The 27,036-nt window shown below is 48.5% G+C and overlaps 1 protein-coding gene across 1 annotated transcript in view; it reads right to left on the minus strand.

The window, feature by feature from the left end:
- Positions 1-445: 445 nt before the first annotated feature.
- TPCN1 (two pore segment channel 1) overlaps positions 446-27,036 on the minus strand; it is a 40,588-nt gene continuing 13,997 nt past the window's right edge. The window contains exons 2-26 of the mRNA XM_056504163.1: positions 23,524-23,648; positions 20,770-20,946; positions 19,837-19,950; positions 18,890-19,020; positions 18,303-18,391; positions 17,694-17,728; positions 17,081-17,139; positions 16,291-16,390; positions 15,261-15,377; positions 14,274-14,398; positions 13,079-13,127; positions 12,827-12,890; positions 12,013-12,057; positions 11,225-11,281; positions 11,081-11,134; positions 10,677-10,749; positions 10,364-10,471; positions 9,177-9,248; positions 8,282-8,371; positions 7,468-7,583; positions 6,741-6,787; positions 6,164-6,317; positions 4,721-4,857; positions 3,928-4,008; positions 446-2,958 (exon numbers count right to left, since the gene is read on the minus strand). Of these exons, the coding sequence (XP_056360138.1) occupies positions 2,836-2,958; positions 3,928-4,008; positions 4,721-4,857; positions 6,164-6,317; positions 6,741-6,787; positions 7,468-7,583; positions 8,282-8,371; positions 9,177-9,248; positions 10,364-10,471; positions 10,677-10,749; positions 11,081-11,134; positions 11,225-11,281; positions 12,013-12,057; positions 12,827-12,890; positions 13,079-13,127; positions 14,274-14,398; positions 15,261-15,377; positions 16,291-16,390; positions 17,081-17,139; positions 17,694-17,728; positions 18,303-18,391; positions 18,890-19,020; positions 19,837-19,950; positions 20,770-20,946; positions 23,524-23,648 (2,342 nt within the window). The 3' untranslated portion in view covers positions 446-2,835. The remainder of the gene's footprint in view (positions 2,959-3,927; positions 4,009-4,720; positions 4,858-6,163; positions 6,318-6,740; positions 6,788-7,467; positions 7,584-8,281; positions 8,372-9,176; positions 9,249-10,363; positions 10,472-10,676; positions 10,750-11,080; positions 11,135-11,224; positions 11,282-12,012; positions 12,058-12,826; positions 12,891-13,078; positions 13,128-14,273; positions 14,399-15,260; positions 15,378-16,290; positions 16,391-17,080; positions 17,140-17,693; positions 17,729-18,302; positions 18,392-18,889; positions 19,021-19,836; positions 19,951-20,769; positions 20,947-23,523; positions 23,649-27,036) is intronic.

Below are 27,036 nucleotides of genomic sequence, written 5' to 3' on the forward strand. Positions count from 1 at the left end.
ACCAGCAGCTTTCACAAAAAAGAACACTCCCTTGTGCCTGCAGCCACTGGCTCTGCCCAGACCTTCCTGCAGCTGCCAGAATGACCCGGGACACAACACCCACTTCCTGCCACAAGCAGGGCTAGAGCAACCAAACCCCAGCCAAGGTCCCAGCACTGAGGGGCAGGGTCAAACACCCCTTCTGGCCTCACCACTGCACCAGGGCAGCTTTAAAAAAACCTAACTCTGAAAGCCTTATCTTGATGTTTAGGGAAAGGGGGAAGGGTGAAGGGAAGGCTTTGCAATGTCCTGGAACAGGAATGTGGAACAGCTCAGCAAAACACACACTCAAAATATTCCCAACTTGCCACTGGAGAGGGCAGGCAGGCTCCTCTTCAAACACTGGAAATGCTCCAGCTTGGCCAAACCCCACCTCTGGAATAACACAGGAAGGAGGAAAGGAAGCTGCTCCTTTACGAAGCCGAGGATGCTCTTTATTAGTGCGCCTGAAAAAAATCTAGAGAACATCTGACAGACACGTCCATAAAATCGGGTTTTTTTATAAACAAAACGCCAGCATACAAAATCCTGCAGTGCTTCCTCCCGTGCTCCCTACAAAATGATTGTCTCCGTCAGTCTGTGTGTTGGGGGAGGGAGAGGAGGATAAATAGAAGGGGATGCCCCGTACTCAAACTTTGTTTCCTTCCAAAGTCATATGGAAGAAGCAAACTCCTGCCACCTTCCTTGGTTCTATAAAAATAATGAACACAGGGGGTGTGTGGGGGAGGATCAACACCTTGGAGGCTGCACCCTGACCCCCAGCCCTCCAGGGAGCCCTTTATTGCATGGTCAGTGGTCAGTGCCTTCCTCAACACAGCTTAAAGCCACAGCTCCTTTCACACCCAGAAAACACCCCAAAAAAGTCACTGACAACCCTGCCAGGAAAAATCAGCTGTAAGGGAATGTGGAGATTAAACACAGCCACATTTTTTTCCCCCACTAACCTTCATAATGCTCATTCATGCTGCCCACAACTTAAAGCACAACAAACACCATCTCCTGCAGCCCCAGGGCTAATCTGGATCAACCTCCTGGGCTGCCACTCCACACAGAGCAACTGCAAGAGCAACAACTGCACTGCTCCTTAATATGTAGCTGAATTTATGGTTTGGAAAACAGCCCTTTAAGGTCCTTCACGGGTCAGCTCAGAAGTAGTTTCATACCTGCAAGTATCCAGAAAGGAAACAAAGAGTTGCTGTGAGGCACCCGGGGAATTTGGCAGGGGTTGGGAGCAGCCACTGGTGTGTGTGTGTGCAGCTCTCCCCCTCCTTCCAAGTGCTCCCACTGTGCCATGGAGGGAGAGATTTCCAGAAACAGCTCTGTCTTGCCTCCCCCTGAAAGTCTCACCCACCCAGGAAATGCTCCTGAGCTGCCTGGGTAGGATCAGCCCTCTCCTGCTGTCCTGGGGCCACCAAGGAACAGACAGCCATGTGGGACAAAGGGGATGGGGACACATCTCCCACTGCCTGCTGCACCTGGAGGAAGGGGGGAAACCTCCCCAGGAAGCTCCACTCTTAGTCTGAACCCGAGGAAAGATCAAACAGTGAGAGGTGAGGGATCTTCCAGCCCTGACAGGGAAAAGAGGGACTTGGAGAGACAAACGATGACAATGGATGACACAAAGCCACAACCCCACAAACAGAGCTGGGAAAGGAGCCCTTTTCCCCCTTCCTCCTCGTCCCTCAGCTCTCAGGTGCAGACAAGCAGACAGGTGAGAAGAATCCTCTTCCACATTCTTCCTGCATCCAAAACCAAGGGAACAGCAGAGCTCTTCAGTGGATCTTCCAAGATCTGACTGAGCTGATGTTTTCCAGCCTGAGCAGCACTCCTGCCAGGGAGGAGCCCCATTCTGTGCTGGGATTTTCTGGACTGAGGGCTGACCAGCAGGACTGTGTGATGCCCAGGAGTTCTCCAGGCAGAAAAAAGCCAGATATGGAACTGCCAAACCTTCTACTCTTCTTCCCAGTCATTTATCTGAGCTAAGGACTGGCCAGAGAGGTTTTCCAGAGCAGGTGGCCACGTGGCAGAGCCTAGCAGCCATGCCACCCTGCAGAATGCCCCTCCCTGAACAGACACAGGGGCTCTGGGGTTTGCAGAGGTGACCCAAGCCCAGGCAGTGACAGGGGCAGGATGACCAGCAGTGATGCAGATACAGCAGAGACAGTGTCTCCAAACCCTGTCCCACCTACAGCCATAACATGATGAGGCACTGGTGCTCAGAACTGCTCAGGGACAGTGAAATTCAGCAATCAGAGCTGGAGCTACTACTGGGAGTGCATCTAGGAGTGCCAAAAAGGAGGGGGAGGGCAGGCTGCCCTTCTAAAAGTGCTGAGATTTCACAACACCTCCCCTTTCTTTGTATAAGGAAGGTGGAGAAGAAACAAAAACTCACTCCCTGATCTTTGTCCCTAGGTTCATGGTACCCTTTGAGCAACAGGGATCTTCCCAAGGTTTTACAGTGAAACAGGTGACTTCAGTGAATTCCCTGCTGTTAATGGGTTACACATCCCTTTCCCCAAGGTCTGTTAGTGGTGAGACAAGCAGCAGGAGCTGGAGCTTGGGAAGGGGCTCAGAGGGACCAGGGCTGGGCTCTGCCCAGATGTGCTGAGCATCACACTCAGCCTGTGTGCTGTAGCCTTCCCCAGAGCCCCTGGGCCTCTGGCTTCTCAGCAACCTCTGCTGGGGGAGAGCTGGATCCCTACACTGGTACACAGATCTATATACACCCTCCCAAAATACAGCCTGGGGAGGAATACTCTAGGTTATTGCATAGAAGGTGGCTTGCATTAGCTAGGCCTAAATGACAGTCTGGGAGCGCTGCCGGAGGCTCAGGGGCTTCAGAGAGCTGCTGGGAGCAGGTGCAGGCTCTTGCAGAGGTGTCTGAGATTCTTCTTTCCTGGAGTGCTCCTCGTACCATTCCTGCAGCAGGGAGTAAACAGGCAGGATCAGGCTGTGCCCCACACACCTCAAAAGGGCAGAGCCTTCTGTCTCTGCCATGTGAGGGCACATTGTGAGGCACAGAGGGCTCTTTCCAAAGCCCTGGACACAGCTTAACCTCCTGCAACAACCCAGCTGACTGCAGCACGGCTCTGCTGGATGCACTGAGACCCAAGGAAACTTCTCTCCCTCAGGATGTCCCTCTTGAACACCCAGGGCTTGAGTACAGCTGTTCCCATGATGTCTGGGACTTGAGGGCTGGGTAGCACCCAGGGTGTCCCAGGATGTCACATCCCTCAGTCACAGACCAAGCAGAACAAGCAGGGAGTTTCTCTGCAGATGACCCAGCCCCATGGTAAATAATGTGCATTTTCCTTAGGGGACTCAAGGCTCATCCCCAGTCTGTATGCTCTGGGGACAAAGGACACATTCAAATGGCTACAAGATTAATTCTTTCAGCACTAATCATTACATTAGACCACGACCTTCAACTACCTTTGGCAGGACAGTGACCAAACCCATGGCAGAAAGCTTTTCACCATGGATGGCACTGGCAGGAAGGTGCTAAAACTCCAGGGAATCTGCTGATTGACTTGTCTCCCACCTTGCTCAGCCTGCAAACCAGGCAGCCCTGCCTGGGACATGCCTTGGTTTTTGTGTCAGACAGACACGCCTAAGCTCAAACACAACCACATTCCAGAGGTTTAAGAGCTCTGTGCTCAGCAGCCAAGCCCAGGCAGCACCACACTGTGCTCACAGCCCCAGCAGACACATCAGGGCAGCTCAGCAGAGCCCGGGCACACCCCCAGTGTGGTTACTGTGACTGGCCTGGCACACCTGCAGCACCGAGGAGCTCTGCTGTGCTCTGTGGTTTAACAAGGTCTCAGAGGAGAGCAGTCCCCAGTGTTCTCACCACAGGCTTGGTGGCAGCTCCAGCTCAGGCCCACATACCTGTATCTCCTCCTCATACATCTTCATACTCAGATCACTCTTGGTCCTCGACCTGCGTCCCAGAAACACTGTTGACATTTGCTAAAGAGTTGGAGAAAACATCAAAAAAAGACAATAATCAGTCACTGAGCAGCTGGATCTGTCCTGGAGCTTCAGGCATCCTCCCTGTGGACATCCATCACCCAGTGAAGAGCTCAGACTACCCCAGTTCCTCCTGCTGTCCCCTGAGAGGCTGCAGCACCTGCTCTGGGCCATGGTGACACAGGGGTATCATGGCCACGATTAAAACAACCACTTCAGCTCTTCCCAGATGCATGAGACAACAGTGCTGAGACAAGAGCTCATTTTCCCAATTCAGAGTCTTTTAGAATGGAAGCATAAGCAGTGGAGAAAGGAAGGACCTGGAGTCAATGCCATCATATTGCTGCATCATGCTCCAGAACTGTCCAAGCCTCAGAGTATCATGGCACAGAGAGAGGCAGGAGAATATGGGATAGTGGCTTCCTTAGTGGAAAAATAAATGTGAATTTTTTCTGTTTGCAGTCAGCACAGGGCCAGGACAGCTCTAACAGAAGTCTGCAGGCAGCAGGGACCAGCCTTTGTCAAGACTATGCAAGGAGCAGCTGCTGCTTTTCTAGAGCAGCAAAATTTTGTGATGCTGCAGAGTCCCCTCCAGCACTGAGCTGAGCCCTCAACACTACAGAGGCAGGTGGATGTTGTCTCTCCAGACAGACAAAGTGGCCCTGCACACCTCCCTCTCCTCAAGGAGAGAACTCACAGTGGTTCCTCTTACCCCGTATTTGTCCATCTGCAACACGATCTTCTGCAGCTGAGCTGTTTCAGGGGCAGCTGAAATCCTCTTGTACAGCTCAATTATGCCTATCACCTCCTCCTTGGAGATCTCCTTCTCCAGCACAATGCCATTATCTTCTGGAGAGGCAAGAAACAGAAAGAGGAAAAAAAAAAAAAAGTCTTCAAGGTGAGCATTACTTCAACAGCTGCTATGATAACCCTGGAAAGCAAAGCCTAAAGCACACAGGAACAAGCCAGAGGTCAGGTGCAGTCTGGACCAGCTTTTGTGACTAGAACATGGATATGCTTGACCCCCAACAAGGCAGGGAGAAAGTAAACTGGTGTGTAGGGCCAGCAAACCTTCTGACTCAAACTATTCTCATCAGGCTCCTTGGTATCTTAAAAAAACAAAACAAACCTTGTAGCTTTTTTCCTGGCCTGTAAATTAAGAAATCAAATAAACACACAGAAGTTGCTGCCTTTTGACCTTCACCTATAAGAGCTTGGGAGTCCAGGGCTAACCAAAGTCCTTCACTGCTCCCTTCAAAGTCCCTTCAAACTCAAGTGTTTCCCTAATTAACAGCTCCTGGGCCAAACAAATTTGATTTTCTGGCACTTAAAAAACAGGGGGCTGGGGCCTTCACCTGAAGCAATACAGGAGAAGGGCTGTAAGCCATTAGTGTGGCTTTGGCACCTGAATTAGCAGGTCAGGAAGGTGCCTGCAGTTCCAGACCCCCCAGCTCAGGAGGAAAAGGACAGTGAGTAAGTGATGAGGGGATGGAGAGCCCAGTCACTGCCAGTTCCTAGAGGGAAAGGCATGTCCAAAACGAGCACAGAGTCAGCAGCCTAAGCACATCCAGAAAATGTGGAAGAACTGGACAGGCAGTGTTTGTGGTCCCCCAGGTCGTGGCAAAAAGTCCTGGCAAATCACCTTGGAGACACATCCTGCCACCAGTGAGTGCATTAGTGAGGAAGTTGGTTTAAAAAAAAATTACCAATCTTCTCTTCCTGTAAGTCCTCGTTGAGCTTTGCTACATCATTGCTGCAATGTTTCCTAGAAACCTTGCATGAAATGCACACAGACTTCCTATTTTCAAAGAATTTGGTTGAAACAGCTCAAGTGGTTGAAGTTGGTATGTGTATGTGCACATAAACACATAGACATCTATAAAACCCACATAAATACACCCACACATGCTTTTTGGGGAATTCTGGGGCAAAGATGAAGGGCAGAGCAGAAAAAGGCCAGACAGAAATATCACATAAAAGAATTAGCTCAGGATGTCAGGCAAAAAAAAAAAAAAAAAAAAAAAAAAAAAAAAAAAAAAAAAAAAGAAAGAAAAAATTCTGTTTTATCCTGGTCAATCATTCATTCTGTCCTAGACACATGAAGCACCAGGGAGAGAGGACACAACACTGAGGCCAGGCAGGCCCCAGGTCTGACCTTCTGAATCCTGGTTCTTGCGAGTGTAGTTCATGCGGAAGACAAAAGCGTCCAGGATGAAAGCCACGATGATGGTCATCACCACCATGGTCACAATGTAGAAGATCATGAAGTACAGACGGCTCCAGTGAGTGGTTTGGGAGGTCACCCCTTCCTAAAGAGGAGAGGGAAGAAGTGAGCAGTGCACAAAAGAAGGGAGAGGCACCGTTAAGTCAACAGCACAAAGCAGCATGAACACTCTGGCCCCAGGGACTGCTCAAAGCCCCAACAGGTCCTTGCAGCTAAAATGAGATGTTCCTACAGCTAAACACACAGAACATCCAAAGCTGGTCGCTGTAAGAGCCACTGTGCCACAGAACACAGCTTGGACAGCAGGGTAACAAACTGGAGCACAGGGTTAATTCATTTGTCCAGCCTGTGAAGCCTGAAAACATGCCCAGCAGCATGGCAGGGTCAAATGCCTCCCAACAGCCAGGACCAAAAGATAACCTGGCAACAAAGTCACCATGGGAAGCAAGCAGAGGTGAGGGGAAGGTGTGCCTGAGCTGAGTCTGTGCTGCCTGCAGGGCTCACTCACCATGATGATGTACCAGTCATTGACCACCGTCAGCTCAAACAGAGTCACTGCACACAAGAGGGAGAGAACACACACAGGTCATTGTTTTATCCATCCTCACCTGTTTTACAGGTTTAGACAAAGTGTTTGACAGGGAAGACTGACACATGACAGCAAAGTTTGAATAAAGGCAGCAAATCCACAGAGAATGCAAACCCTCCCCACTGCAATTCCTTCAGACAAAGGGGGTCAGACCCACAGAACCTGCAGCATGGCTTCATCTCTGTTTCTTAAAGAAACCAGACCTGTCTCTTCACCAGAGAGCATGGAGCCCTCTGAAATCTCCAGGAGATAAGCATTCTGCTCACACATTAAGAAAAATCACAGAGAGTAATCAACACATTCAAATTATTCTTCATCAGAGGATTTAAAGAGAAGCATTGCTGTCGGTTCTTTAGGAGAGCAATGACTTAATGCCCTCCTTAAACACCTCTGCTCTGATCACCAGCCAGAACAGATCTGCTGGCTTCCAGCTGGCTCTGAGAGACCTCTGCTTACCCTGCAAAGCAGCCCTGGCACAATTAGTCAGCTGGAGCTCTCCAGACAGAAAGAGCAGGATGCTGAGTGAGGTGCATTAGCAGGACACCCTGGGAGAGTCCCAGGCTCACATGAGCATTACAGCATTACAGAGATATCCAGCTCTGCAGGAACACAGGATAATCTTTCCTAAGGACAAAAGTGCCCTTACCAAAGCTGTTCAGAATGTTGTCAAAGTTGTTGAGATAGTAATAACCTTCTTCCACAACTGTTTTGTTGCCAACTGTGTGGTTCACCCAGCGGTAGGAATCTGCAACTGTGCTTGTGCTGGTTGGAGAAAACAGGACAAAAAAAAAAAAAAAAATCAGCAGAGACTGGGAAAGCAAGGAAAATTTAAAAAGTTATAAATACCAGCCCCTCCAGAAGGTGGTAAGAGGAGTGGCAATTTCTACCTCTTGGCCAACACTTGAAGGAATCCTCTCTCCACAGCTCAGCACAAGCCCAGGAAGCACATGGAGTCTTTCCAATCATTCAGCAAATATTATACCAGAGAAACTGAGAGTTTGAGTTCCTTGGCTCACACCCTTCAAGCCTGGCATTTCCAAGTGGTCTGTCATCATTAAAGGTGAAAAGAGCACAGGACTGCTTAGAGTCCAGGACCAGGTGAATTTATGTTGGGTGAATTTGCTGCTGGACAAGCAACTCTGGCATCATAGAAACAGAATGGTTTGGATAGCAAAGAACCTTAAACTCATCCAGTTCCACCCCCTGCCAGGGGCCAGGGACCCCTTCCACCATCCCAGGCTGCTCCAAGCCTCATCCAGCCTGGCCTGGGACACTTCCAGGCACGGGGCAAGAGAAATGAAGTATCTCCTGGATTTTTGCCACATGTTGCCTTAGCTACAAAACCCCATCCAGCCCCATCCTCTGGCCACTTCTCCACAGGGAAATGGAGCTGCCAGAGCTCCCTGCTGCTGGCTGAGCACCAAAAGCACTTTTGGGGAGGCTGGATTTGAGGTACTCACTTGCAGCAGTTGGGATAGACCACGCCAGCGAAGAACTCCATGCCAACGATGGCAAAGCAATAGTAGAAGATCAGCAGGGTTAAACCCAGGCTGGAGGCAGAAACAGAAAGAGTTCTGTGCTGCTGGAGAGTTGCTAAGGCAGGGAAACACAAAGTGCTAGGCTGGTTGCTCTGGGGGCAATCTCCAAGGGATGGGAAGCAGCAGTAGGAAGCCCAGCCCACCCTCGGTGCTGCTGGGGCTCTGCAGATCCTGGCCTGCTCTTGTTCAGGGAGTTCTTGGACAAGGAGCTTGCCACTCACTGCAGAGAGAAACCACAGAGCAGCCTGGATTCCCTCCCAGCCTGTCCTTTTCTGTTAAATAAACGTCTCTCCACAGTTCCTTTTATAAAGAACACCACACACTGTGCGTGCCCTCTCCACATCCTTGGATGCAGGGACTGTGCCAAGAGCAGGGCTCTCCAGCCAGCCCAGGCCTCCTGCAAGGGAAGCAGGGCTGAGGGGGCCCCATTTAAGCACCAGAAACTCCTTGCACCCCACCATTTCACAATAATGCTCTCTGGGGGATTTGCTGAGGACAGGGGAACAGCTGGGGATTCCTGTCATGTTCTTCCCACTGGGCTTTGCCTCTCTACAAGAGCTGGGATGGGGCAGAAAAATTAAAACAGGCAGGGACTCTGAGTTTTCCTCAACACAAAAGCAGGAGGAGGCCCAGGGTGCTGGGAGTGCTGCTGCTCCAAGGAAATGCTAGATGAACTCTCCACTGGTTAAGAAGAATCAGTAGCTACCCCTGACAGATCAGAGCACAAATCCCTTCAGCAGGTTGCACAGGTCCCTCTCCTGACCCCAAACCCTCACTCCCCACTCCCTGCCAGCACCCAAAGAGCAGGAGCTGGTACCTGGCCATGCGAGGGAACAGCTCAAACATGGTGTCCAGCACGTTCCTGTAGCGCTTCTTCAGCTTGAACAGCCTGAAAGGAGAGGCCAGGAGTCACCTCACCCTGCAGCTTTCCTGGTGCTGGGAGAGAGCTAAAAGGAGATGCCAGCTCTCTCTGCCTCACAGGTCAATGCCAGTGAGGGTTCCTGACACCTCACTGCCCTTGCTCAAGGTCTCTGCTCACCTCCCAGTGTCCTGCTGTCCCATCTGAATGTTTATGACACCTTCAACTGGCTGTCTTTTACATGGCATAATCAGCTATTTAAAACTCCTAAAAACTGTAAGAACTTACACTAGTCCCGTGTACAGGGTTAGGATTCAATCCTGCTTCCCACAGACACAAGCTTTTCTGTGTTTCCCCCATGACCCAGTAAAAATTGATGAAAGAAAACTGCACTGTGCCTGCTAATTTAAGATTTGGCAACCCCATCAGCCTTTACAGAGAAACACAGCTGCCAAACAGGCTTGGCCAGGGGAGGAACAGAGAAAACATTATTTTTTTTTTCCCTCTTGAGTGTCATGAAGTGTTCTTAAAATCCTCACTGAAGAGCTAAATTACATTAGCTTGTTTTTAATGAAACATTTTGCCTCAAATCCCTTCCCCCTGTGGCTCTGGAGGTGTTTGTGAGGGGGTTAATCAGCCCCAGCTCCCTGAACTGCAGACAGGGTACAAGCCATGGTCTTGCTCAAAGTGTGAGATGCAGTGAGAGCAGGGCAGTACTTCACCCTAGAAAGCTGCATCCTTTGAAAACTGCAATTTCTGGTAATTCAATGGAAATTATTAAACTGGCTCAGACCATCTCACCCTGCCAGAAAAGCTTTTCTCTGAACAGCATCAGACAATTTAGAGGAGGTGTAAGAACCCCACGAAGGCAGACACAGGATAATCTGCCCCCAGTAAATCCCTTGATCTCTCTTAGAGATCAGCTTAAGCTCCAAAGCACGGGGTTTTCATATCCCATCCCAAGTTTTTGTTATCGCTCATTTTGATAACTCGGGCTAATCTCATTACCCCACGCAATTCCTCTTGGCCATGGTCACATTCCCACAGAGCAATCCCTGCCCTCTCCTGCTAAGGAGATCAGTCCCCAGTGGGGCTGATGGAAAACAAGCCTGTTTTCTCTCTGGAATCCCCCTTTCCCACCTCACCTCAGCAGCTGGAGGGGGCGCAGGACCACGATGAAGTAGAAGGGCTCCATATTAAATGCCAGTGCCATGAGCCCCAAAAATGCAAACAGGGTGACTGAGAAGTCAAAGCTGGAAAGAAACAAAAATGAAATAAATGTTAGAGCAATGATTTATCAGTATGCTTCAGCAGAGGGGAGGGATTGGTGCTGCTCCAGCCTAAGAAGATGCATGAAGCCAGGGCAGAAGAACTGTAGGAGCTGGCTGATGGCCTTCTCTCTACAGGCCTGGCTCAGAAGTTGGTGTTTCCAACCCAAAAAGATGAATGTGCACTCACAGATTCCAGCCTGAGGACAGGTACTCCACAGGCCCCAGCCCAGTGGTCTTCAGGAGCAGCTCCACACCATAGACTGCAAAACAAGGGGGGTCAGGAGTGAGCAGCATCACTGTCAAGGCTCATGGCAAGGTTTGCCCTCCTGGACCTGTGGTGGTTTTAAAGGATTTCTGACCCCACCCATCCTCCTCATTCTCACTGAGGTGCCAAAGAGAACTTCCCCCTCCAAATCAACACATTTTCCTGTGCTCATGGAGATTTCTCTCTGGAAAAGCCTACAAAACAATCCCTGCCAGGCACAGCATTGTTCTGGATGGAGGCTCTACACCCATGGTTAAGTTATAACTTCAGTTCCCTTCACAGCTCCTCAGGAAATGACACAGCTCTGTTGGGAAGCATCAGCTTACTTGTGAGGAAGACTATGTAGCTCCATGGGACATTCCTGGAGAAGAAATTCCCTCCTGCAAGACACAAGAACAGCTTTCTCAACTCTTTCCTTTTTTCCAATCCCCCAGCACCACAGTCAAGGAACAAGCTGTAATGTTTCCTACCTTGCAACATGAAGGTTTCAACAAGAATCCAAATTCCATTCACAGCCACCACAGTGTCTGGAAAACAAAGGATATACCCATAGCAAAACCACTCCTGGATATCCATTTATTGGGCCAACAAAAAGAGTACAACATAGGACAAGTGGCAAGGTCATTGGTTCCAACTGAATGAACAAACTGAACTCAAAAATTTGGAGTCTTCCCCCATGTCTTTCTCCAGGTCTTTAACAGATGCAGTGCCTTTATGTTCAAAAAGAATCAAAACTAAAAAGAAAAACCAGCCAAGCCCCAAATTACTGAGCAGGAATAGATTATTTAGCAGGCAGCAGGCAGCACCAGGAGGAAGCATTCCTTCTCCTCTAGAGGAGAGAAGCACAGACTCCCTCTCACAGGCAGCTCAGTTGCCAAGCAATCCCTCCAGCAGTGAGGACGAGCTCACAGCTCCTCAAGAGCAAACAGAATGTGGCTGACTGGCAAGGCACCTCCTTATCCAGCATCCTTCAGCTGCAAGATAAACCCCCAAAGGTTTGGGAAAGCTGATCACCAACCCACCTAAATGCAACAAGGACCAGCCCCACAGGGGTGTGCAGTGAGCCAGGGAGCCTCTCCAGAAGGAGAGCTGAGAGCCCAGGCTGGTGGCACAATGAAGCAGTTCCCTCCCTCTCCACTAAAACTCCCAAATTTGTCCATGAACCACAGCTCAGGCCCCACCAAGTCCTTGGAGGGCTGGCAGGCACAGCACACCAGACCCACATGAACAAGCAGAGACAGCTACTATTCCTACTCACACATAGTGTACTGGAACACACGGGATTTCACCAGGATGTTGATGCCTGTGTGAAGGAAAGGATGACAAAATAAATGTTTACACCACCCTCCACACACACATCCTCTATCTTCTCCTTAGAGACATTCTCCATACCAATCCTTGGCACAGAAGCTAAACAGATCAGCAGATGATTAACTTTTACTTTTGAGGAACAAGTTTATATATCCTTTAGAATTTTAGCAGCAATGAAGTCATTATCCTTAGCCCCCAAGATGTTCTATGTGCTAATTCTGGGGTGGGGACAGGGGTAAATGCAGCTGCTGAAGCATGGTCTGTGTTTGGAACAAGGAGGGCTGGGAGCATCAGCAGAGCTCTGAGGGCTCCTGTGGCAGCTGTATTTGGATCACAGCTGTTCCCCAGGAGCACACAACACCTCAGAAGAGCTGCAGGTTCTTAATTCTGAATGGCTACATCTAGTCAGGGAACTCGGGACACAGGAGGTAAATTGGCAAGATTTTACTCTGATGGTTTCAAGCCCCTTTCCCTCCCCAAACTGCTGCCCTTGACCTGAACAGGAGCTGCAACCACATCTTGGGACCAGGCAGCCTAACAGCTTTTGTGCCAACCCAAATCCCACTCCACAGTCACTGCAGGAATGGTTACAGGACAGCAATCTTCCCTGGAGACTCTGAATGCAAGCCTCTGGATACACAGGGAGCTGGTTAGAAGGCTTTCCCTCAGGTCTTTGTCAGGGACATAAGAGAAAGCCCCTGCAGAGTGTCCTGTCTTTGTCCTGTCAGCTGAGCACAGGCTGCCATGAAATAGAGTGTCACCTTTGAAAATAAGGAATGCAGTCCGTGGCAGGTCATCAAACCAGTGCTCGCGGTTCCGTTTTGCCTGGAAGCAGAACAGCCACGTCAGCAGCAGCCAGAGAAAAAAAAACAAGGCAGGGATGGAGACCCACCTCACCCCCATCACCTGCTTTTCTTGGATTGCCTTTGTTTCTTACCCAGCTCCTCTCCAACCACTCCTTTTCTCTCCCTCCCACACAAAATTCCCTTCTCCTCCACCCAACAAACTCTTACCTTCCATTTTAAGCCAACAACTTCATAGAAATTGTAAAAGTCCTTTAGACTGCAAAACAGAAAGAAACATCTGATCAGAGCCTTGAGGGTGACCAGATCCTTAATAGTCCTTGTCACCAGTGGAGAGTTTCTGTAAGTTATTAACTCCTCATCAGAACTGCAGCCACAGCTGACAGAACTCCCCAGTGACCTCTTCCCAGCCTGGCCAAAGGTTCCTGACTGACAATAGCCAGAATCTCCTTTCTATAATGCTTCAGCCTAAAGGGAAACTCTGACTCTACTGAACTCCAGAACTTTACCACTGAGAGGAAAGACCTGAGGCTTAGATGCCAACTCCAAGGGATGGAGATTGCACCGCTCTTCATGAAGTCTTAATTACTCGTACAGTCCTTTTCTAACATCTTTGCACATTTTCTTTTCAAGGTGAAAATGAAGTTTGAAAAAGGACACGAAAGCGAAGAAACTCACAGAACTTGAGTGCCTGTCTAGGTGCTCAGGGTCAGGCCTGTAACAGGTTTTATGTGTCTGAAAGTGAGGATGCTGAACTTCTCAGACTCTTACTGGTCACATCAGTGCCTAAATTTCACAACTCAGTCTTTCTCCCTGTGCCATTTCCAATACTTCTCTGTGGCACTTGACTTCAAGGAGAAGCATCAGCACTAGTTTCATAGGAGAGTCACTTGGAACCTGTCTGTGGCCAGAACAAAGGAAAAGGAAGAGAAGGTCTCCTGCTCTAATTCCCTCTGCTCCCTTGCTGGCTGGAGATCGCTGCACCCACCCCCCACCAGAATGGCAATTCTCTGCCTCATAACACAGAGGATGGCAGCCCTGAAAGCACCAGCAGAACCAAATTTTAATTAACAAAACCCTGGGGGGGACAGCCAGCTGTTGGAAAAAAGCAAAACTTGTTAAGCTGCGAGGCTGTGCTGTGTGTGAAGTGCTCCTGGCAGGCTGCAGCACTGCTCCCCAGCCCTGGCTCTGCTGTGGCAGGGCACTGGGAAGCACAACCAGCCTGGGAGAGCCAGCACAGTGCTGAAACCACAAGGGGGCACGCAGCAACTCCAGCACCTCCCAAGGAAATCCTCAGCTCTCAGGGCACCCTCCCAGAAAAACCCTTCCTGTGACACACAACGCCCATTCCATAAACACAGAGCACAGCCCAGCTGCAGGCAGTGCAGCAGCAGCACAGTCCTACCTGACTAAAGGGGTATTGCTCTGGTTCAGTGCTTTGAAGGTGAGATATCTCTCCCTGGCACACATCCGAGGCTTGTAGAACCGCAGCAGCCCTTCGAAGTGCTTGAAGGAAATTCCAGACGGCCTCTGGCAACAAAGGAAGGCTGTCAGAAGCAGCAGCATCAGGCAGGAATGCACAGAGGCTTTTAATTCTCACTCTGGATTTGTTTTAAGCAGGATTTCATATATTATAACTGAGCCTCCTAAGTACCCAGAGCTATTACTTTAACATACCAAGCTGATCCCAGGACACAGAGATCAGAAAGCCTTCCTGGCAATTGGTCCCTCCAGCAAAGGCAGAACTGTTCCCTGTTGCCCCATCACCTGAAAACTGTCCAACCAGACACCCCAAGCAGAGTTCAACCCCTCTTCTTGGGAAATTAGCAGGCAGCCTAACAGATCCCACTATGGCACTTTTTAAAGACCATCAGCCATGTGCACTAAACATGAACTAATCTTCTACAAGTGGGTTAGTTATTTCTGGGTCTGATTTCTCTAGCTGCTCCAACAAGTTAAGCAAGAAACCAACCTTCTCCCCACAGTGCTTGTCCCTCTAAAAAGTTCTTTGTAGGTGAATTTCTTCTGTCTCTGCACTGTTCATTTGTGCAGGATCTAGAAAATGGACTCTATGTTCAATTGTATGACCCATCCCTCCTCTCAGTAGTGATGCTTGGAAAGCCAAACGAGTCCTCAAGTGACCCAGACTGATTCAGGGAGCAATCAATGATCACATGCACTCCAGAACAAATTCCCCTCATTTTACCAAGCCACAACCTCACACAGGGCTGAAATTCAGAGCGCTCTGCTTTTTTTCTGCGAAGGTGAACAAGTTAAACGAATGAAACAACCAGCAGGCTGTGGTGAGTCTGATGACAATCAAGAGATGAATCCCCTGTTTTTGGAGGGGCAGTTGGAGCAGCCCAGCCCAGGCTGGCTGACACAGCTGTACCTGTTTGGTGACCAGCAGCCGGTACGCGTGCTGGATGGCCGTGCGCTTGTGCAGCAGCAGCGACTTGAACTTCCTCTTCTCAATGTCATTGAAAGTGTCAAACACAACAGCCAGAAGCTGAGAAGACAGGAAAAAAAATTGCTGGTTTGACCCTTATACTCTGCAGGGTTTCAGGGAAGCAAGGAGAGGAATGCTGATGGAGGCAGGACAGAGTTGGTGAGGTTATAATGGCAGGAGGGATCCCACAAAGGGATCCTCAAGCTCACAGCTCTGATCCACTTTTTGGAGGAGGTCCAGATGCTCCTGGCCTCTCAACACTTGCTAGAGGGTTTTAAGAGCTGCAGCTAAACCACACAAATGCCAGAAGAAAACCAGATCAAAAGATTTATTCAAATGCCCTGATGTGTTCCTGGAAAGCAGGGTTTGGGGGCTGCTCTCTGCATTCACCCTTCCTGGGAGCTTTGGCTACACATAGCAGACCTAATCCTCCATCTGGGAAGGCAGTGAAATCCAACCACGAGCATCAAATCCCTCCCCTTGGGCTGCAGAATTCCTCAGCTCCTTTGGCAAGCCCTTTTCCAGCACTCACATCCTCCCCTGGGCAGCCATGCTCTCACTCTGCAGTGATCAGCACTGCAGTCCTGCCATATACTCAGTAATTCCTTCCCCTTCAAACTGATTTACAAAGTATTTCGGGCAAGTCCAGATAATAAAATGCCATTTTATGATAAATAATTAAGACAGAGAAGGATAATAAATTTCATGCAACTGAGTATGTCACTCCAAGCATGATATTAATGGGAGAGCAGTTGAAAGATGCTCATATAATTTGGTTTTCTGTGATTTAGTTCAATTCCTCGTGGTTAGACATTAAAAGAGTTCTATCTGTAGCCAAGCTGCCATTTCTAGAAGTATTCTGCCAAAGGGTCTGAGATGATTGCAGAGCAGTTTTGGGAATGGGGAAGGCTCTGCTGAGCAATGAGCTCCAAAAGCAGGCAGAGGGAAGTGAAGTGCTGCCCTGGGGACTCACCAGGTTCATGATGAAGTAGAGCTCGATGGAGAGGTACACGATGAAGAAGACACAGGACCAGGGGTTCCGGGCGTAGGATGGCATCATCACATCAGGGAAGCTGCACCCAAAGGACACAAGGGAAACACCAATAACTCATGGCACACATCCCACTGCGCAGGCAGGAGGCACAGGGCACACCTAAGTATTTGCACATTTGTGGAAAACTCGTGGAAGAAAAATAAACATCACACATCCCAAACACCAAACAGGATTTGTGCTGTGGTTAAGGGCTATGCTTTGATACTTAACAGCAGTACAGCCTCATGCAGGTGTTACAACCTCAGATTTATTCTATCCTTTGCTAATTTCCTAATCCTCAGGGCTCTCCTTGACAGCAGATCAATATTTACTCACTGCTGCTATCCAAATTTCCTAGCAGACAGGTGAACTGCAGCACAGGAATAGGAAGTTATTTCTCAACAGCGAGGTGCTGGCTGACAAAGGAGCACAAACACAAATTTTCCCTTCTTGGACCAAGGCCTAACAAAGCTGTTTCCCCCTTACTGCCCTCACAGTGATGAAGATGTCTGAGTCCTTAGAGATAACTCTGCAGCTGAGGTCACACTGTCCTAAAGGAAAATGAAATACCAGTTCTTCCCATGCAGGCTGACCCTGGACATCTCTCTCTGTCAGGCAGAGGAAAGCAGTCACACATTTGGAGACAGAGCATTCCTGCAGATAAACTCTTGGCTCTGCCAGACTCCTTTGGGACTAAGGGAAAGACTGAGATAGAAGAGCATGAACTTACTTTGAAGTGGTCAGAAGCACAAAGAGATTCACCAGGCTGTTCTCTAAGGTATTGAAGTACTGGAAGAAATAATTCCCACAATAAAATGTAAGCAGGAATTCATAGGGACATTTTGTTCAATAAAACAACCAGTCCTGTTCCCCTCCACTTTGGATAAAGGCACTCCCACAATCCCCTGATGCCTTCCCCAGGGAAAAGTACTTCATCATTGGTCCTTTTTAAAGCACCCTGAGAAATGCTGTGTGAAGGGTTAAAACAAAAGCACATTTTTAGAAGTACTTTCTCCCAGCCAGCCACAGCCTGGCAGGAACCAGTGGCTGTGACCACAGCAGTGGAAGTGGCCAAGCTTTGCCCCAGATACCTCCTCCCCTGGGGACAGTGGCAGGTGGCTTTTCTGACTGAACTAAGGCATCAAGAACAAGGAACAACTGTGAGAATGTTCCCTTTGGGACATCCTGTCTTGGAGGAAGCTCCTTCCAGAGTGTTCCTCCCCAGCAGAGGGTAAAACAGGATGACACTGCAGCCTTGGAGCAGGCAGCACTTGGTCTCACATGGAATAAACTATGACTGCACTGCCATGTTGGATTCTTAATGAAGGAATCAAGATACTCACTGGATCCGAGTGGTTAGGAGAAAACAAGTAAAAACCTAAAGAGGCAGCAGAGAAAATAGAGGAAGAGGGAAAGGAGAAAGAACAAACAAAAATAAAGTCAGTTCAATGTCGAGCAGTGGAGCAGCTCCCAAAGGGAAGGTCCCACTAACAGTAAATCCTCTCTGACACCATGAAGATTGGAGTACCTGGAAGATTTTCTCCACAGAGATTTGCCAATAGGTGTCATTGGCATTTCTCTGTTCCTTTTGGAAAATAAACTTTCTGGGGATGGTTTGGACTGTAGCAGGTACACTCCAGACATGTATTTGTGGGGATGCACAGTAAACTGACAACACTGAGGAAGAGTTGGTGGAACCAGAGCTTGAAAACGCCACTGACTGTGCTCTGGAAAAGGTCAAAAGGACTTTTATCTCAAAATCAAATACCCAGCTTTCAGATAATTTGGATGTTTTAACTCTGCCTTCCACATGACTGTAGATTAAATGGGACAAATGGAAGATCCTGGCAACACTGAATATGATCAGCTTTCTATTCATCCAGGCTGTTCACATTGCTTTTGGACAATCACTGTTTAAGAGCATCACTTCTCCATCCATAAATACAACTCACCCAGAATAGCAAAAATCACCATGAAGAAAAGCAGGAGGAGAAGGATGTCAATAAATGGTGGGAGGGACTGGAAGATCTGTCGCAGATTTCTGAAAAATCAGAAAACATTAATAAACTAAAATTTGCACGTTCACTCCTCCAGGTTGTCAGGGGAAAGAAAAAAATCCCACCACCACCACCCCACACTTGAGGGCTTTCTTCCCACTCCCTCCAAGGATTAAAAGTAGAAAGCTTGCTAAATTAAGATCATTTCCAAGCTCCCCATCTGCTCTTTGCAGTCAGCTCTCAGGTACTGCAAACAACACTAAAGTCATGCTGTGACTTTCCTTCTCCAAAGACCAGCCCTGATTCACTGTGCAGCTCCCAGGCCAGCCAAGGAGCAGAGCCAAAGCAGCCACACCCCTGTGCTGCCTCTCCGAGGTGCTTCACACACCCAAACCCCGCGCACCACCAGCACATCCACACTTAGGTCACCATGGAACCAACACAAACACCAGTGAAAGACACTGATTTTCCTGGGATGCCTGCAGGATCCGAGTGCCTCCCTCCAGCCCAGCCCCAGGAAGGAGGCAGAGCCCCAGCATCACCTTCTGACAGCCCCGCAGTAGCGGCAGTCGACGAGGAAGATGCAGCGCAGGGCGCGGGTGATGCGCACGTGCGAGGTCTGGCGCACCAGCACCACGATGGCCTCCACGAACTGCACCAGCAGCACACACGTCTGCAACAAAGGGGGAGCACAGATCAGCCTCAACACCTCTTTGGCTGCATGTCTGAAGGGTGGGAGGTGTCCCTGAGTGTTTAAGGATCTCATGTGAATCATCTGGCAGCTGGGACATAGTGGCTACGTCACCCCTGCTGCAGGGCAGGCCAGTGTTTAATCTGGCTCTTTGGAGAAACCCTGACAACCAAGTAGATGAAACACTAATCTTAGAAAATTAGGATTTTAGTTACCTTGCTGAAAATAATTTAAAGTTAGAAGTTAGAAGGGAGTAGTTATTGAAACTTAAATAATTGATTGTCTGTCATTTTATGTTTGCTCAGCTGCGCTTACAATGGGAAAAGATGAAACTAGTGAGCAGATCCAAAGAAATATAGACAATGCAACTAGAAACCCATTCTGTGAAAAACTGGACTATCCCCAGAAATCATTTGTATTATCATTGATAGAAAAGGTCAAGAGTTTAGGGTGAGGAAGACTCGCCTTACTTCCTCCTATTAAGACCCTTCCCCATGAAAACAAATACAACCCCAGACTTAATTTAAGAAGTCAATCAATGCTTAATAGCTATCAAGCTAATTACCATAAGAAGCAGGGGATAGGAGGGGCTGTTATAATGAATATGTATTTGTTTGAATCCTTTGCCAATAAATAGACTCTGTGATCACCTGTGATTTTGCAGAGTGTATTAGAGGATTACCTCATGCTGAATAAACACACTTTGTAACTTTAAATTGTTAGAGAGTCTTTTGTCCGTACAGTTGAGTATCAGTATTAGACCAATACTCTTATTTTGGTAAATCACAGATAACTCACCTTGACCATAGTCCTTTTGTGCCTGATAAAGGTTTGGAAGCCCAGCCACCTCATCTTCATGGAGAGCTCAAAGACGACCACGATTAACGCGAACAGCTCCAGGGTTGCGTGGACCTGTCAGAGCACAGGTGAGAACAGCAGCACAGCACAGCCCACACTCCTGCCCCTCCTTTTGCAAGGAGCAGGTGGGCTTGACAGAGGGCTGAGCATCACCTTGTGGCATGCAGGAAAACCCCAAGCCACTCTTTTACTGCACTGTTTTTCAAAATTTCTATATCTATTGCTTTGTGCTTTTATTAAAACCTATAAAAGTGCAATTTTCCTCAAATACCAAGCCAAAATTCCCTGAAATCCATGCCCCTTCTGGGCTTGAGCAACACAGAAAAAAACTTATTGATACATTTGAAACAAAAGGCCAAGGCATCAACAACTTGAGCAGAAACACTTTGAAAAAAGATGGAGACTATATTTTTTCAGTGAAACACAGGAGAGAGAGCTGCTGGACAGAGAGAAGGGTTTTCTCTTGAATTTATCATTCTGGACAATCACAGAGGATCCTGATCTGTGTTCCAGGAACCAGTGGTGGTTCTGGGGTAATGGCACCAGCCATGACAAAAACTTTGAAACCACCCCATCAAAGCACACAGACTGCTAAATTATCTCACAAAAAAGGGAAAAAACACCCCTTTCTGTTACAAATGAAGAACTGCACAAACTGATAACATGAAATGAGTGTCACTTTCATTGTGGTCTGCTTAGATCAGATGGAAAAAGGAAGCTCTGCTGTCTGGCCTATCTGCTCTCAACCATTTACAGAACAAGCCAGGTGGATTTTTTCCTTTTACTGCCTCGTCCTTCCTCTCTGTTTGGCCATTTGCTGTCAGCCACACTGCAGAGCAAGCAGAGCTCCTCCTGAAGCCCCCAGGTACTCACAAAGATGCCCAGACGGAGCATGGGGACCGCTGGAGCCTCGCAGAGGGACAGCAGCAGCAGCAGCAGGGCTGTGCTCAGCTCCATCAGGTAGAAAAGGTGGTTGTGTGCAAAGAGGTAGGCAGCGAGTGCTTTGGCATTTTTGGGGTGAGTGAAGAACTTGTCATTGTTTTCTCCTTCCTAGGACAGCAGGAATGAAGAAGGGACCAGCATCAGTGACTCTCAGTACTATAAAAGAGTGAAGAGTGCAGACTTTTATAGGGATTAGATACAATTCCCAACAGGCTATTCCCATTTTCAGCCTTTTGTTGATGTGTTTATTGAGGAGTGGATTCTGCACACATGGGACGTCCCCTTCTGCTCATAACCACATTTCAGTAATGAAACTCTTTAATATGTACAAACTCCTGCTTCAGAAACCCCTGAGCCTTTTCACAATGAGGCAGAGAGCTGGGAGAGTTTATAAAGGCAGGCAGAGAAACTCCAGCCAACATCCCAACATAAACACAGCACTTCATTTACTTGCAACTACTTCCACACGTTTACAGACTTATTTGATTAAACTTCTCCAGGACAGAACACAAAAACACCCAGATAAGCTCCAGGGCACCGGCTGACAGTTGTTCCTCCTTATCTTGGCCTTGCAAAATGTCTGGGAGAAAACACTGGAGCACACACAGTGTTTTCTGCTTCAGGAATGTAAGACAGACTCCATGAAAAATTAACAAGGCTCTTTGCTGATTTGTCACTCCCTCTTAACTAGAAAGCTTAATTAACATTAAAAGGTCAAATACTCCATCTTAACACTTTGCCTACAACTGATTTTCAAACAGCTACATCGTGACTATCTTTACCCCTAGGATGAAACTTAGTTTGGGGAGATTTTAAAGGGTTTTCATGCAGAACCACCCAACAGCTTCTCTCTTTCTCGAGTCAACAGTTTTGGCAAGGGAGCTTTTGTCACTCACAGGAAACTTGCTGCCCCTTGGGAACTGTCTTAAGAGATCACTTTCCCCCAGCAAGGCCACATGGGTGCACAAGTGGTGAGGTTTTATTTAAATTAACATCTTTCCAGGCAGGCAATTGCTGCAAGGACAGAGGAGCTATTGCTATCAAAGCAGAATAGCTGTGATTGCAAATGGGTAACGAGGTCAGGGAACTCTCCTTTAGCAAGTGAAGACTTGCTCAGGGGAGGGTTCCCAACGTTTCTCACTCACTCCAGCTCACACTGGGATTCAGAACAAACACTGGTTGGTCAGAACTGGGCTGGAACAGGACAGAGCCAGCCCTGCAGAGAGCCCAGGCTGAGATCAGCAGGGTCATTCCCATCCACGCCTGGCAGAACACACTTGTGGAATGACAAACAGCCTAATCCTGCCTCTTGGGAGCCAAGCAATTCCAAACCTGCCTGGACAGCAAAGCCCTCTTATCCAGACCCAGCACTTGCCTGCAGCCACTGCTCACAAAGCTCTCTTTAAGTGATTCTACCTTATTTCAAGGACAGTGTCATCGTGGCCATTGGTCCAGGCAGCAGCAACAATCATCCCCATGCAAAGGGCCAGGCCTGCTGTGTCCATTACCATCAGACTGCAGCAGCTCAATGAACCCCTGCAGAGCTGCTCCAATAATCAGCAGTTTAAACAACAGCCTGGGAGAGAGGCTGGAGCCACCCTGCCATTGTCAGGGCTGCCCCAGCACACCATGGAGCTAAAGTGCTGCCAAGGTCTAGCCTACACTGTTTTAAAAAGATTTAATTTTAATTTTTTTTAAATAAAATTTAGAAAACTTCTCACTGAGAAGTGAGATTTCCCATTCCTGTGGAGTCAGAGCAGAGAGGAACAAATCGTTTCTGTCACCTTGCAGTGGCTTAAACAAAAAAAACCAACCCAACTGGGTCCAAAGCTGTAAAAGGGAACAAAGAGAAGGAAGGATGGACAGTAACAGAACCACAACCATTTCAGACTGGACAGCTCTGGGAGAAGCTCAGTTTTGGTGGCTAATTCCTCACACCAGATGTACAGCAACCTCAAAAACACAAATACTTTGTTGCAGTAAGGATGGTGTTTCTGGTAATTGAAGCATGGGTGGAGTTTGATTCTTCGTTGTTTTAAATGTGATAAATTTTGCTCCTGGGCTGATTCTAATCCCAGCATCCTTTAATCCTGTAGAAATCAAGACCTGTGCTTTCTCTAGTACCTCACATGACTGACACTAACTGGGCCACCCACCCACCCCATGGCCAAAGCAGGAGTGGGACCTGCACTTCCAAAACAGGAGACATCCCCAGGAGAGCACTGAGTGTCAAGATGAAACAACCATCCATGACTATCCTCAAAAACCTGTTCTGACTGTAGAGATGAAATAACTATCTATGACTATCCTCAAAAACCTGTTCTGACTGTAGAGATGAAATAACCATCTGTGACCAGCTACAGAAATCTGTACTGACTGTAGAGATGAAATGACCATCTATGACCAGTTAGAAAAACCTCCATGCTGACGTGGCAGAGCTGTGCACGTGCTGAATCCCCAACCACTCCAGTCCTTGGGAGAGGCTATTGGCTATTCTGTTGTTCATTTGTTCCAAATGGCTTCCTAAGCCTATCTGGAGGTGCCTCCAGCACCACCCCACTCCTGAAGCAGAACCCTTGGCAAGGCACTGAATTTTCAGCCTTTAGAGGAGAAGCTGCTTGTTTCCCAAAACCAGGAAGCACTGTGGTTCCTGCAGACCATTCCCCCCCACCCAGCAGGGCTCACCTGGAGGTAGATGGCTGCCTCTTGGTAGTTCATCTCCCAGTTGTGGCGGGCAGAGCTCTGCTGGGCACAGCACTCCCTGGCTGCGGGGCTGGAGGCATCGTTCACAACGTCATAGCTGCCTCCATCTGCACCAGAGAAACACACAGGGACCATCAGGAATGCTGGGATGGAGCAGGAGGCTCTGGGATCACACACAGACATCGTTCACAACGTCATAGCTGCCTCCATCTGCACCAGAGAAACACACAGGGACCATCAGGAATGCTGGGATGGAGCAGGAGGCTCTGGGATCACACACAGGCAGAGTAGCTGGGAAAGTGGCAGCTGTACACTGACAAATTGACTCCTGGCAGGCAGGAGCTTTAAAGAGACACTCAAAGCCAGCACTTCCACACGGGAACGCTCCTGGAAGATCATCAAAAGAGACAGCTTCCCATTCAGTCCAGCAGCAGCTCTCCTGGCTCAGAGGTGTGTGCTGTCATGCCTGAAGCTTGCTCTCAGCATCAGGAGCTATCAGGTAACAGCCAGCAGCCTCCCAGGATGCCCAGCCCAGTGAAGAAAAGAGGGTTTGCTGAAGGAGCAAGAAGCTTTAGCACATGTCCTTGGAGCAGAGGCCATGGAAGGATGGACACAGCACTGCCCCTGCCACGGGGAACAATGCCAGGAGAGGAGCTGTCAGTACTCTGAGCAGAAAGCCCCATTTCTCACATTTCAGAGGCACTAAATAACACATTTTCACAACACTCTGAGGTGCTGCTAAGTACCAACACCCCTCTGATGCAAACAAACTGCAAGATGAATTTTCTGTTCACGCTCCACACATTAATTCTGAAATTTCTGAGCGCCTGTCCTTCTCACCAGCAAAGAACTATAGAATAATGCCACACTGAACATTTGAATCAGATTCTGTAAGTAAAGATTTTGTTTTAAAAAAACCCAGAACAATTCAACTGCAATAAAGCAACTCCCAAGCAGAGCTACACATACACAGTGCCATTCCCATGGGAGAGTCACACAGGACATGTATGTGAACTCCAAAATAATTGCCATTTTTGCATTCTGCAGCCTCAGTGCTGTTAGGACAGATGAAAACAAAGCAAGAAGACAATTACTGTACAAAAAGGGAATGTCACTTGGTTTCTTCTTCTGGGACTGGGAGTTTTATTTTACCTTTGACAAAGAACACTGAGCAGAGAACCCACAGCAGTGAGATCTGCTTAGGGCCTGTGGTGGAGCTAGCCACACTCTCAGTTCTCCAGAGTTTCAAACATTTCCCACATCACATGGCTGTTCCTGCTCTCAGAAGAGACTCCCCTCCTCCAGTGCCTCATGTTCCCAAAGTGGGTACATGTAAAACTGAGCTTGCCAGCACAACAGTGCTGATTTCCCCCGTTTTTTATGAGCACAGGAGCTGTGGTGTGGCAGCTCTTTCTCTGAGTGTTCCAAGTTGTTATCTGAGAGTGGGCAAAAAGCACCAGGAGGTTCTTTTCCCCTCTCATGACAGCCTGCTGAAGATTTGCTGTGACAAAATAATCCTGGATGAATTACTGATTCAGTCTCTCCAGAACACCCTCTGGAGTGGAGAGGGAGCCCATGCCAAAAACTCTGCACCCGCCAAGAGAAATGGCACCATGTGCTCCTGGCAGAGGCATGGAGTGGGAAGAAATCAGAACCCCTTCACCAGAGCACAGCCACAGCTGCCTCTTCCACCCCCAAATCAAATCAAGATAACATTTCTCTGGGGTTTGTGAAGACCTTCCAGATTGCACACTCAGGTTGCTGAGCATTCTGCAGCACGAAGCCTGTTTCTCTTCCTTGCTTCCCCCACACCCTTAAAATACCACTCAAAATCTGGACAAATGTTTGAATGAGGCCGGTTCCTCCCCCACACCCCTTGATTTAGCACAGATCTTGGAAAAAAAAAACTGAATGATGGAGTTTTTATTTATCCACGGAGCTGGAATGGCAGCCTTCTGGTTTGTCTGCTTTTTAACTAAGAGATGACAGCCATATGCAAAAATCAGAAGCGTTATATAGCAAGCTCTAAAAAGTTCTTAAATGTTATTATTTACAGAGCTTTTGCTGGGGATGTGTCTCAAAAAGACAGACTCCCTCAAACTGCATCCTGAGAGCAAAACCTTTTCACATTTGATGCTTGACAGTTACAGGAGGAGTATCTCTCATCAGAACCTGGACTTTACGTTACAGAATATATAAAATTTAAGAGAATCAAAACAGCAAAGGTTTGTAGCATTAACCTAAACACCAACACACTGGACCCTGCCAAAAGATGCCAAAATCACCTTTAACCCTGAAGCAACTCTTTTGCAAAAATTTACCTCTCTGGAAAGGATCACACTAGGAAAAGACACACCCCAACAAAAACCCAGGACAGGATCCCGCTCTGTGCTGTCCCAGCTCTGAGACCAAGGTTGCAAACACAGAACAGCACTCAGAGATGCAAATCAGAACCAAGAAACAGCTCTAGAAATCAAGATGCTTCCCTGCTGTCTAAACCAGACAACAGAAAAAGCACTGGAGTGCTCCAGTGGGGAGCTGCATTTTGTGGATCAGCTCCCTCCCCATCAGGTACCAGAAGGTTGATCTAGCATCCCCGAGGCAACAGCATCATCTGGGTCATAAATAATAATAAAAATAATAATAAATTTGAAGAGCAGCCCTCTGACTGTGTGCTTGGCAGCCCTCCAGCGAGCTAATTTCCTCAGCTGCTCCCATGATAACAATGACACAGACTAATGCAAGCTGGGCTCGGCTCGTGCTGCACGACATCCCCGCCGGCGTTTACCATCAGTATGGAGCTCAATGAGATAGGAGGATCTCTCCACAGGGCTCCCAGGCTCCTCCAAGTAGATGGCAGGCAGCTCTCTCCACTGCATGGCAGCCGCTGGTGCTCGCAGATTCCCTCCCTTCCCAAAGCTGCTCCTGGATTTCGCGGCTCCCTCAAGGGAAAGCTCCGCACAAAAGGCTCCGCTCTGCTGCCTGCAGAGCCGAGCAGCTTCTCCCCTCCCCTCCCCTGGGAGGAAGGTGGCTCAGAGCTCAGGGAGATCCTTTCCCTGGGTGTTTCCGAGGGTGAGCTTTTGGAAGGAGCTGCCAGGCACACGCGTGCTGCCGGAGCGCCGATTCGTGTGCTGCGCTCTCGTGTTCTGGCATTTAGAACAACTTGCTCACCAGCAAGCACGATGAGCTAAAGGGAGAGGAGGCAAAGTGCTGAGCAGGCACAGCAAGGGAAGGCACAGCAAGGGATCTCCAGCACGAAAAAAAAAAAAAAAAAAAAAAAAAAAAAAAAAAAAAGAAAGCGGAGATTTTGTGAAGTTCGCAGCGCGAGGGGCACGCCAAAGGAAGTGAACTGGGCTGGTCACAGATGGCAAAGCTTCCTTCCTTACACTTGTGTAACTTATCCCAGTCATTCCCTGAAAAGAGAGAGAGGGAGGGAGGCAGGGGAAAAAAGAAAAGAAGGGGGGAAAAAAAAGAAAAAGCAAAACCAGCTGGCTG

This window comes from Oenanthe melanoleuca, chromosome 15, assembly GCF_029582105.1.
Source record: "Oenanthe melanoleuca isolate GR-GAL-2019-014 chromosome 15, OMel1.0, whole genome shotgun sequence".
Taxonomy (NCBI): Eukaryota; Metazoa; Chordata; class Aves; order Passeriformes; family Muscicapidae; genus Oenanthe; species Oenanthe melanoleuca.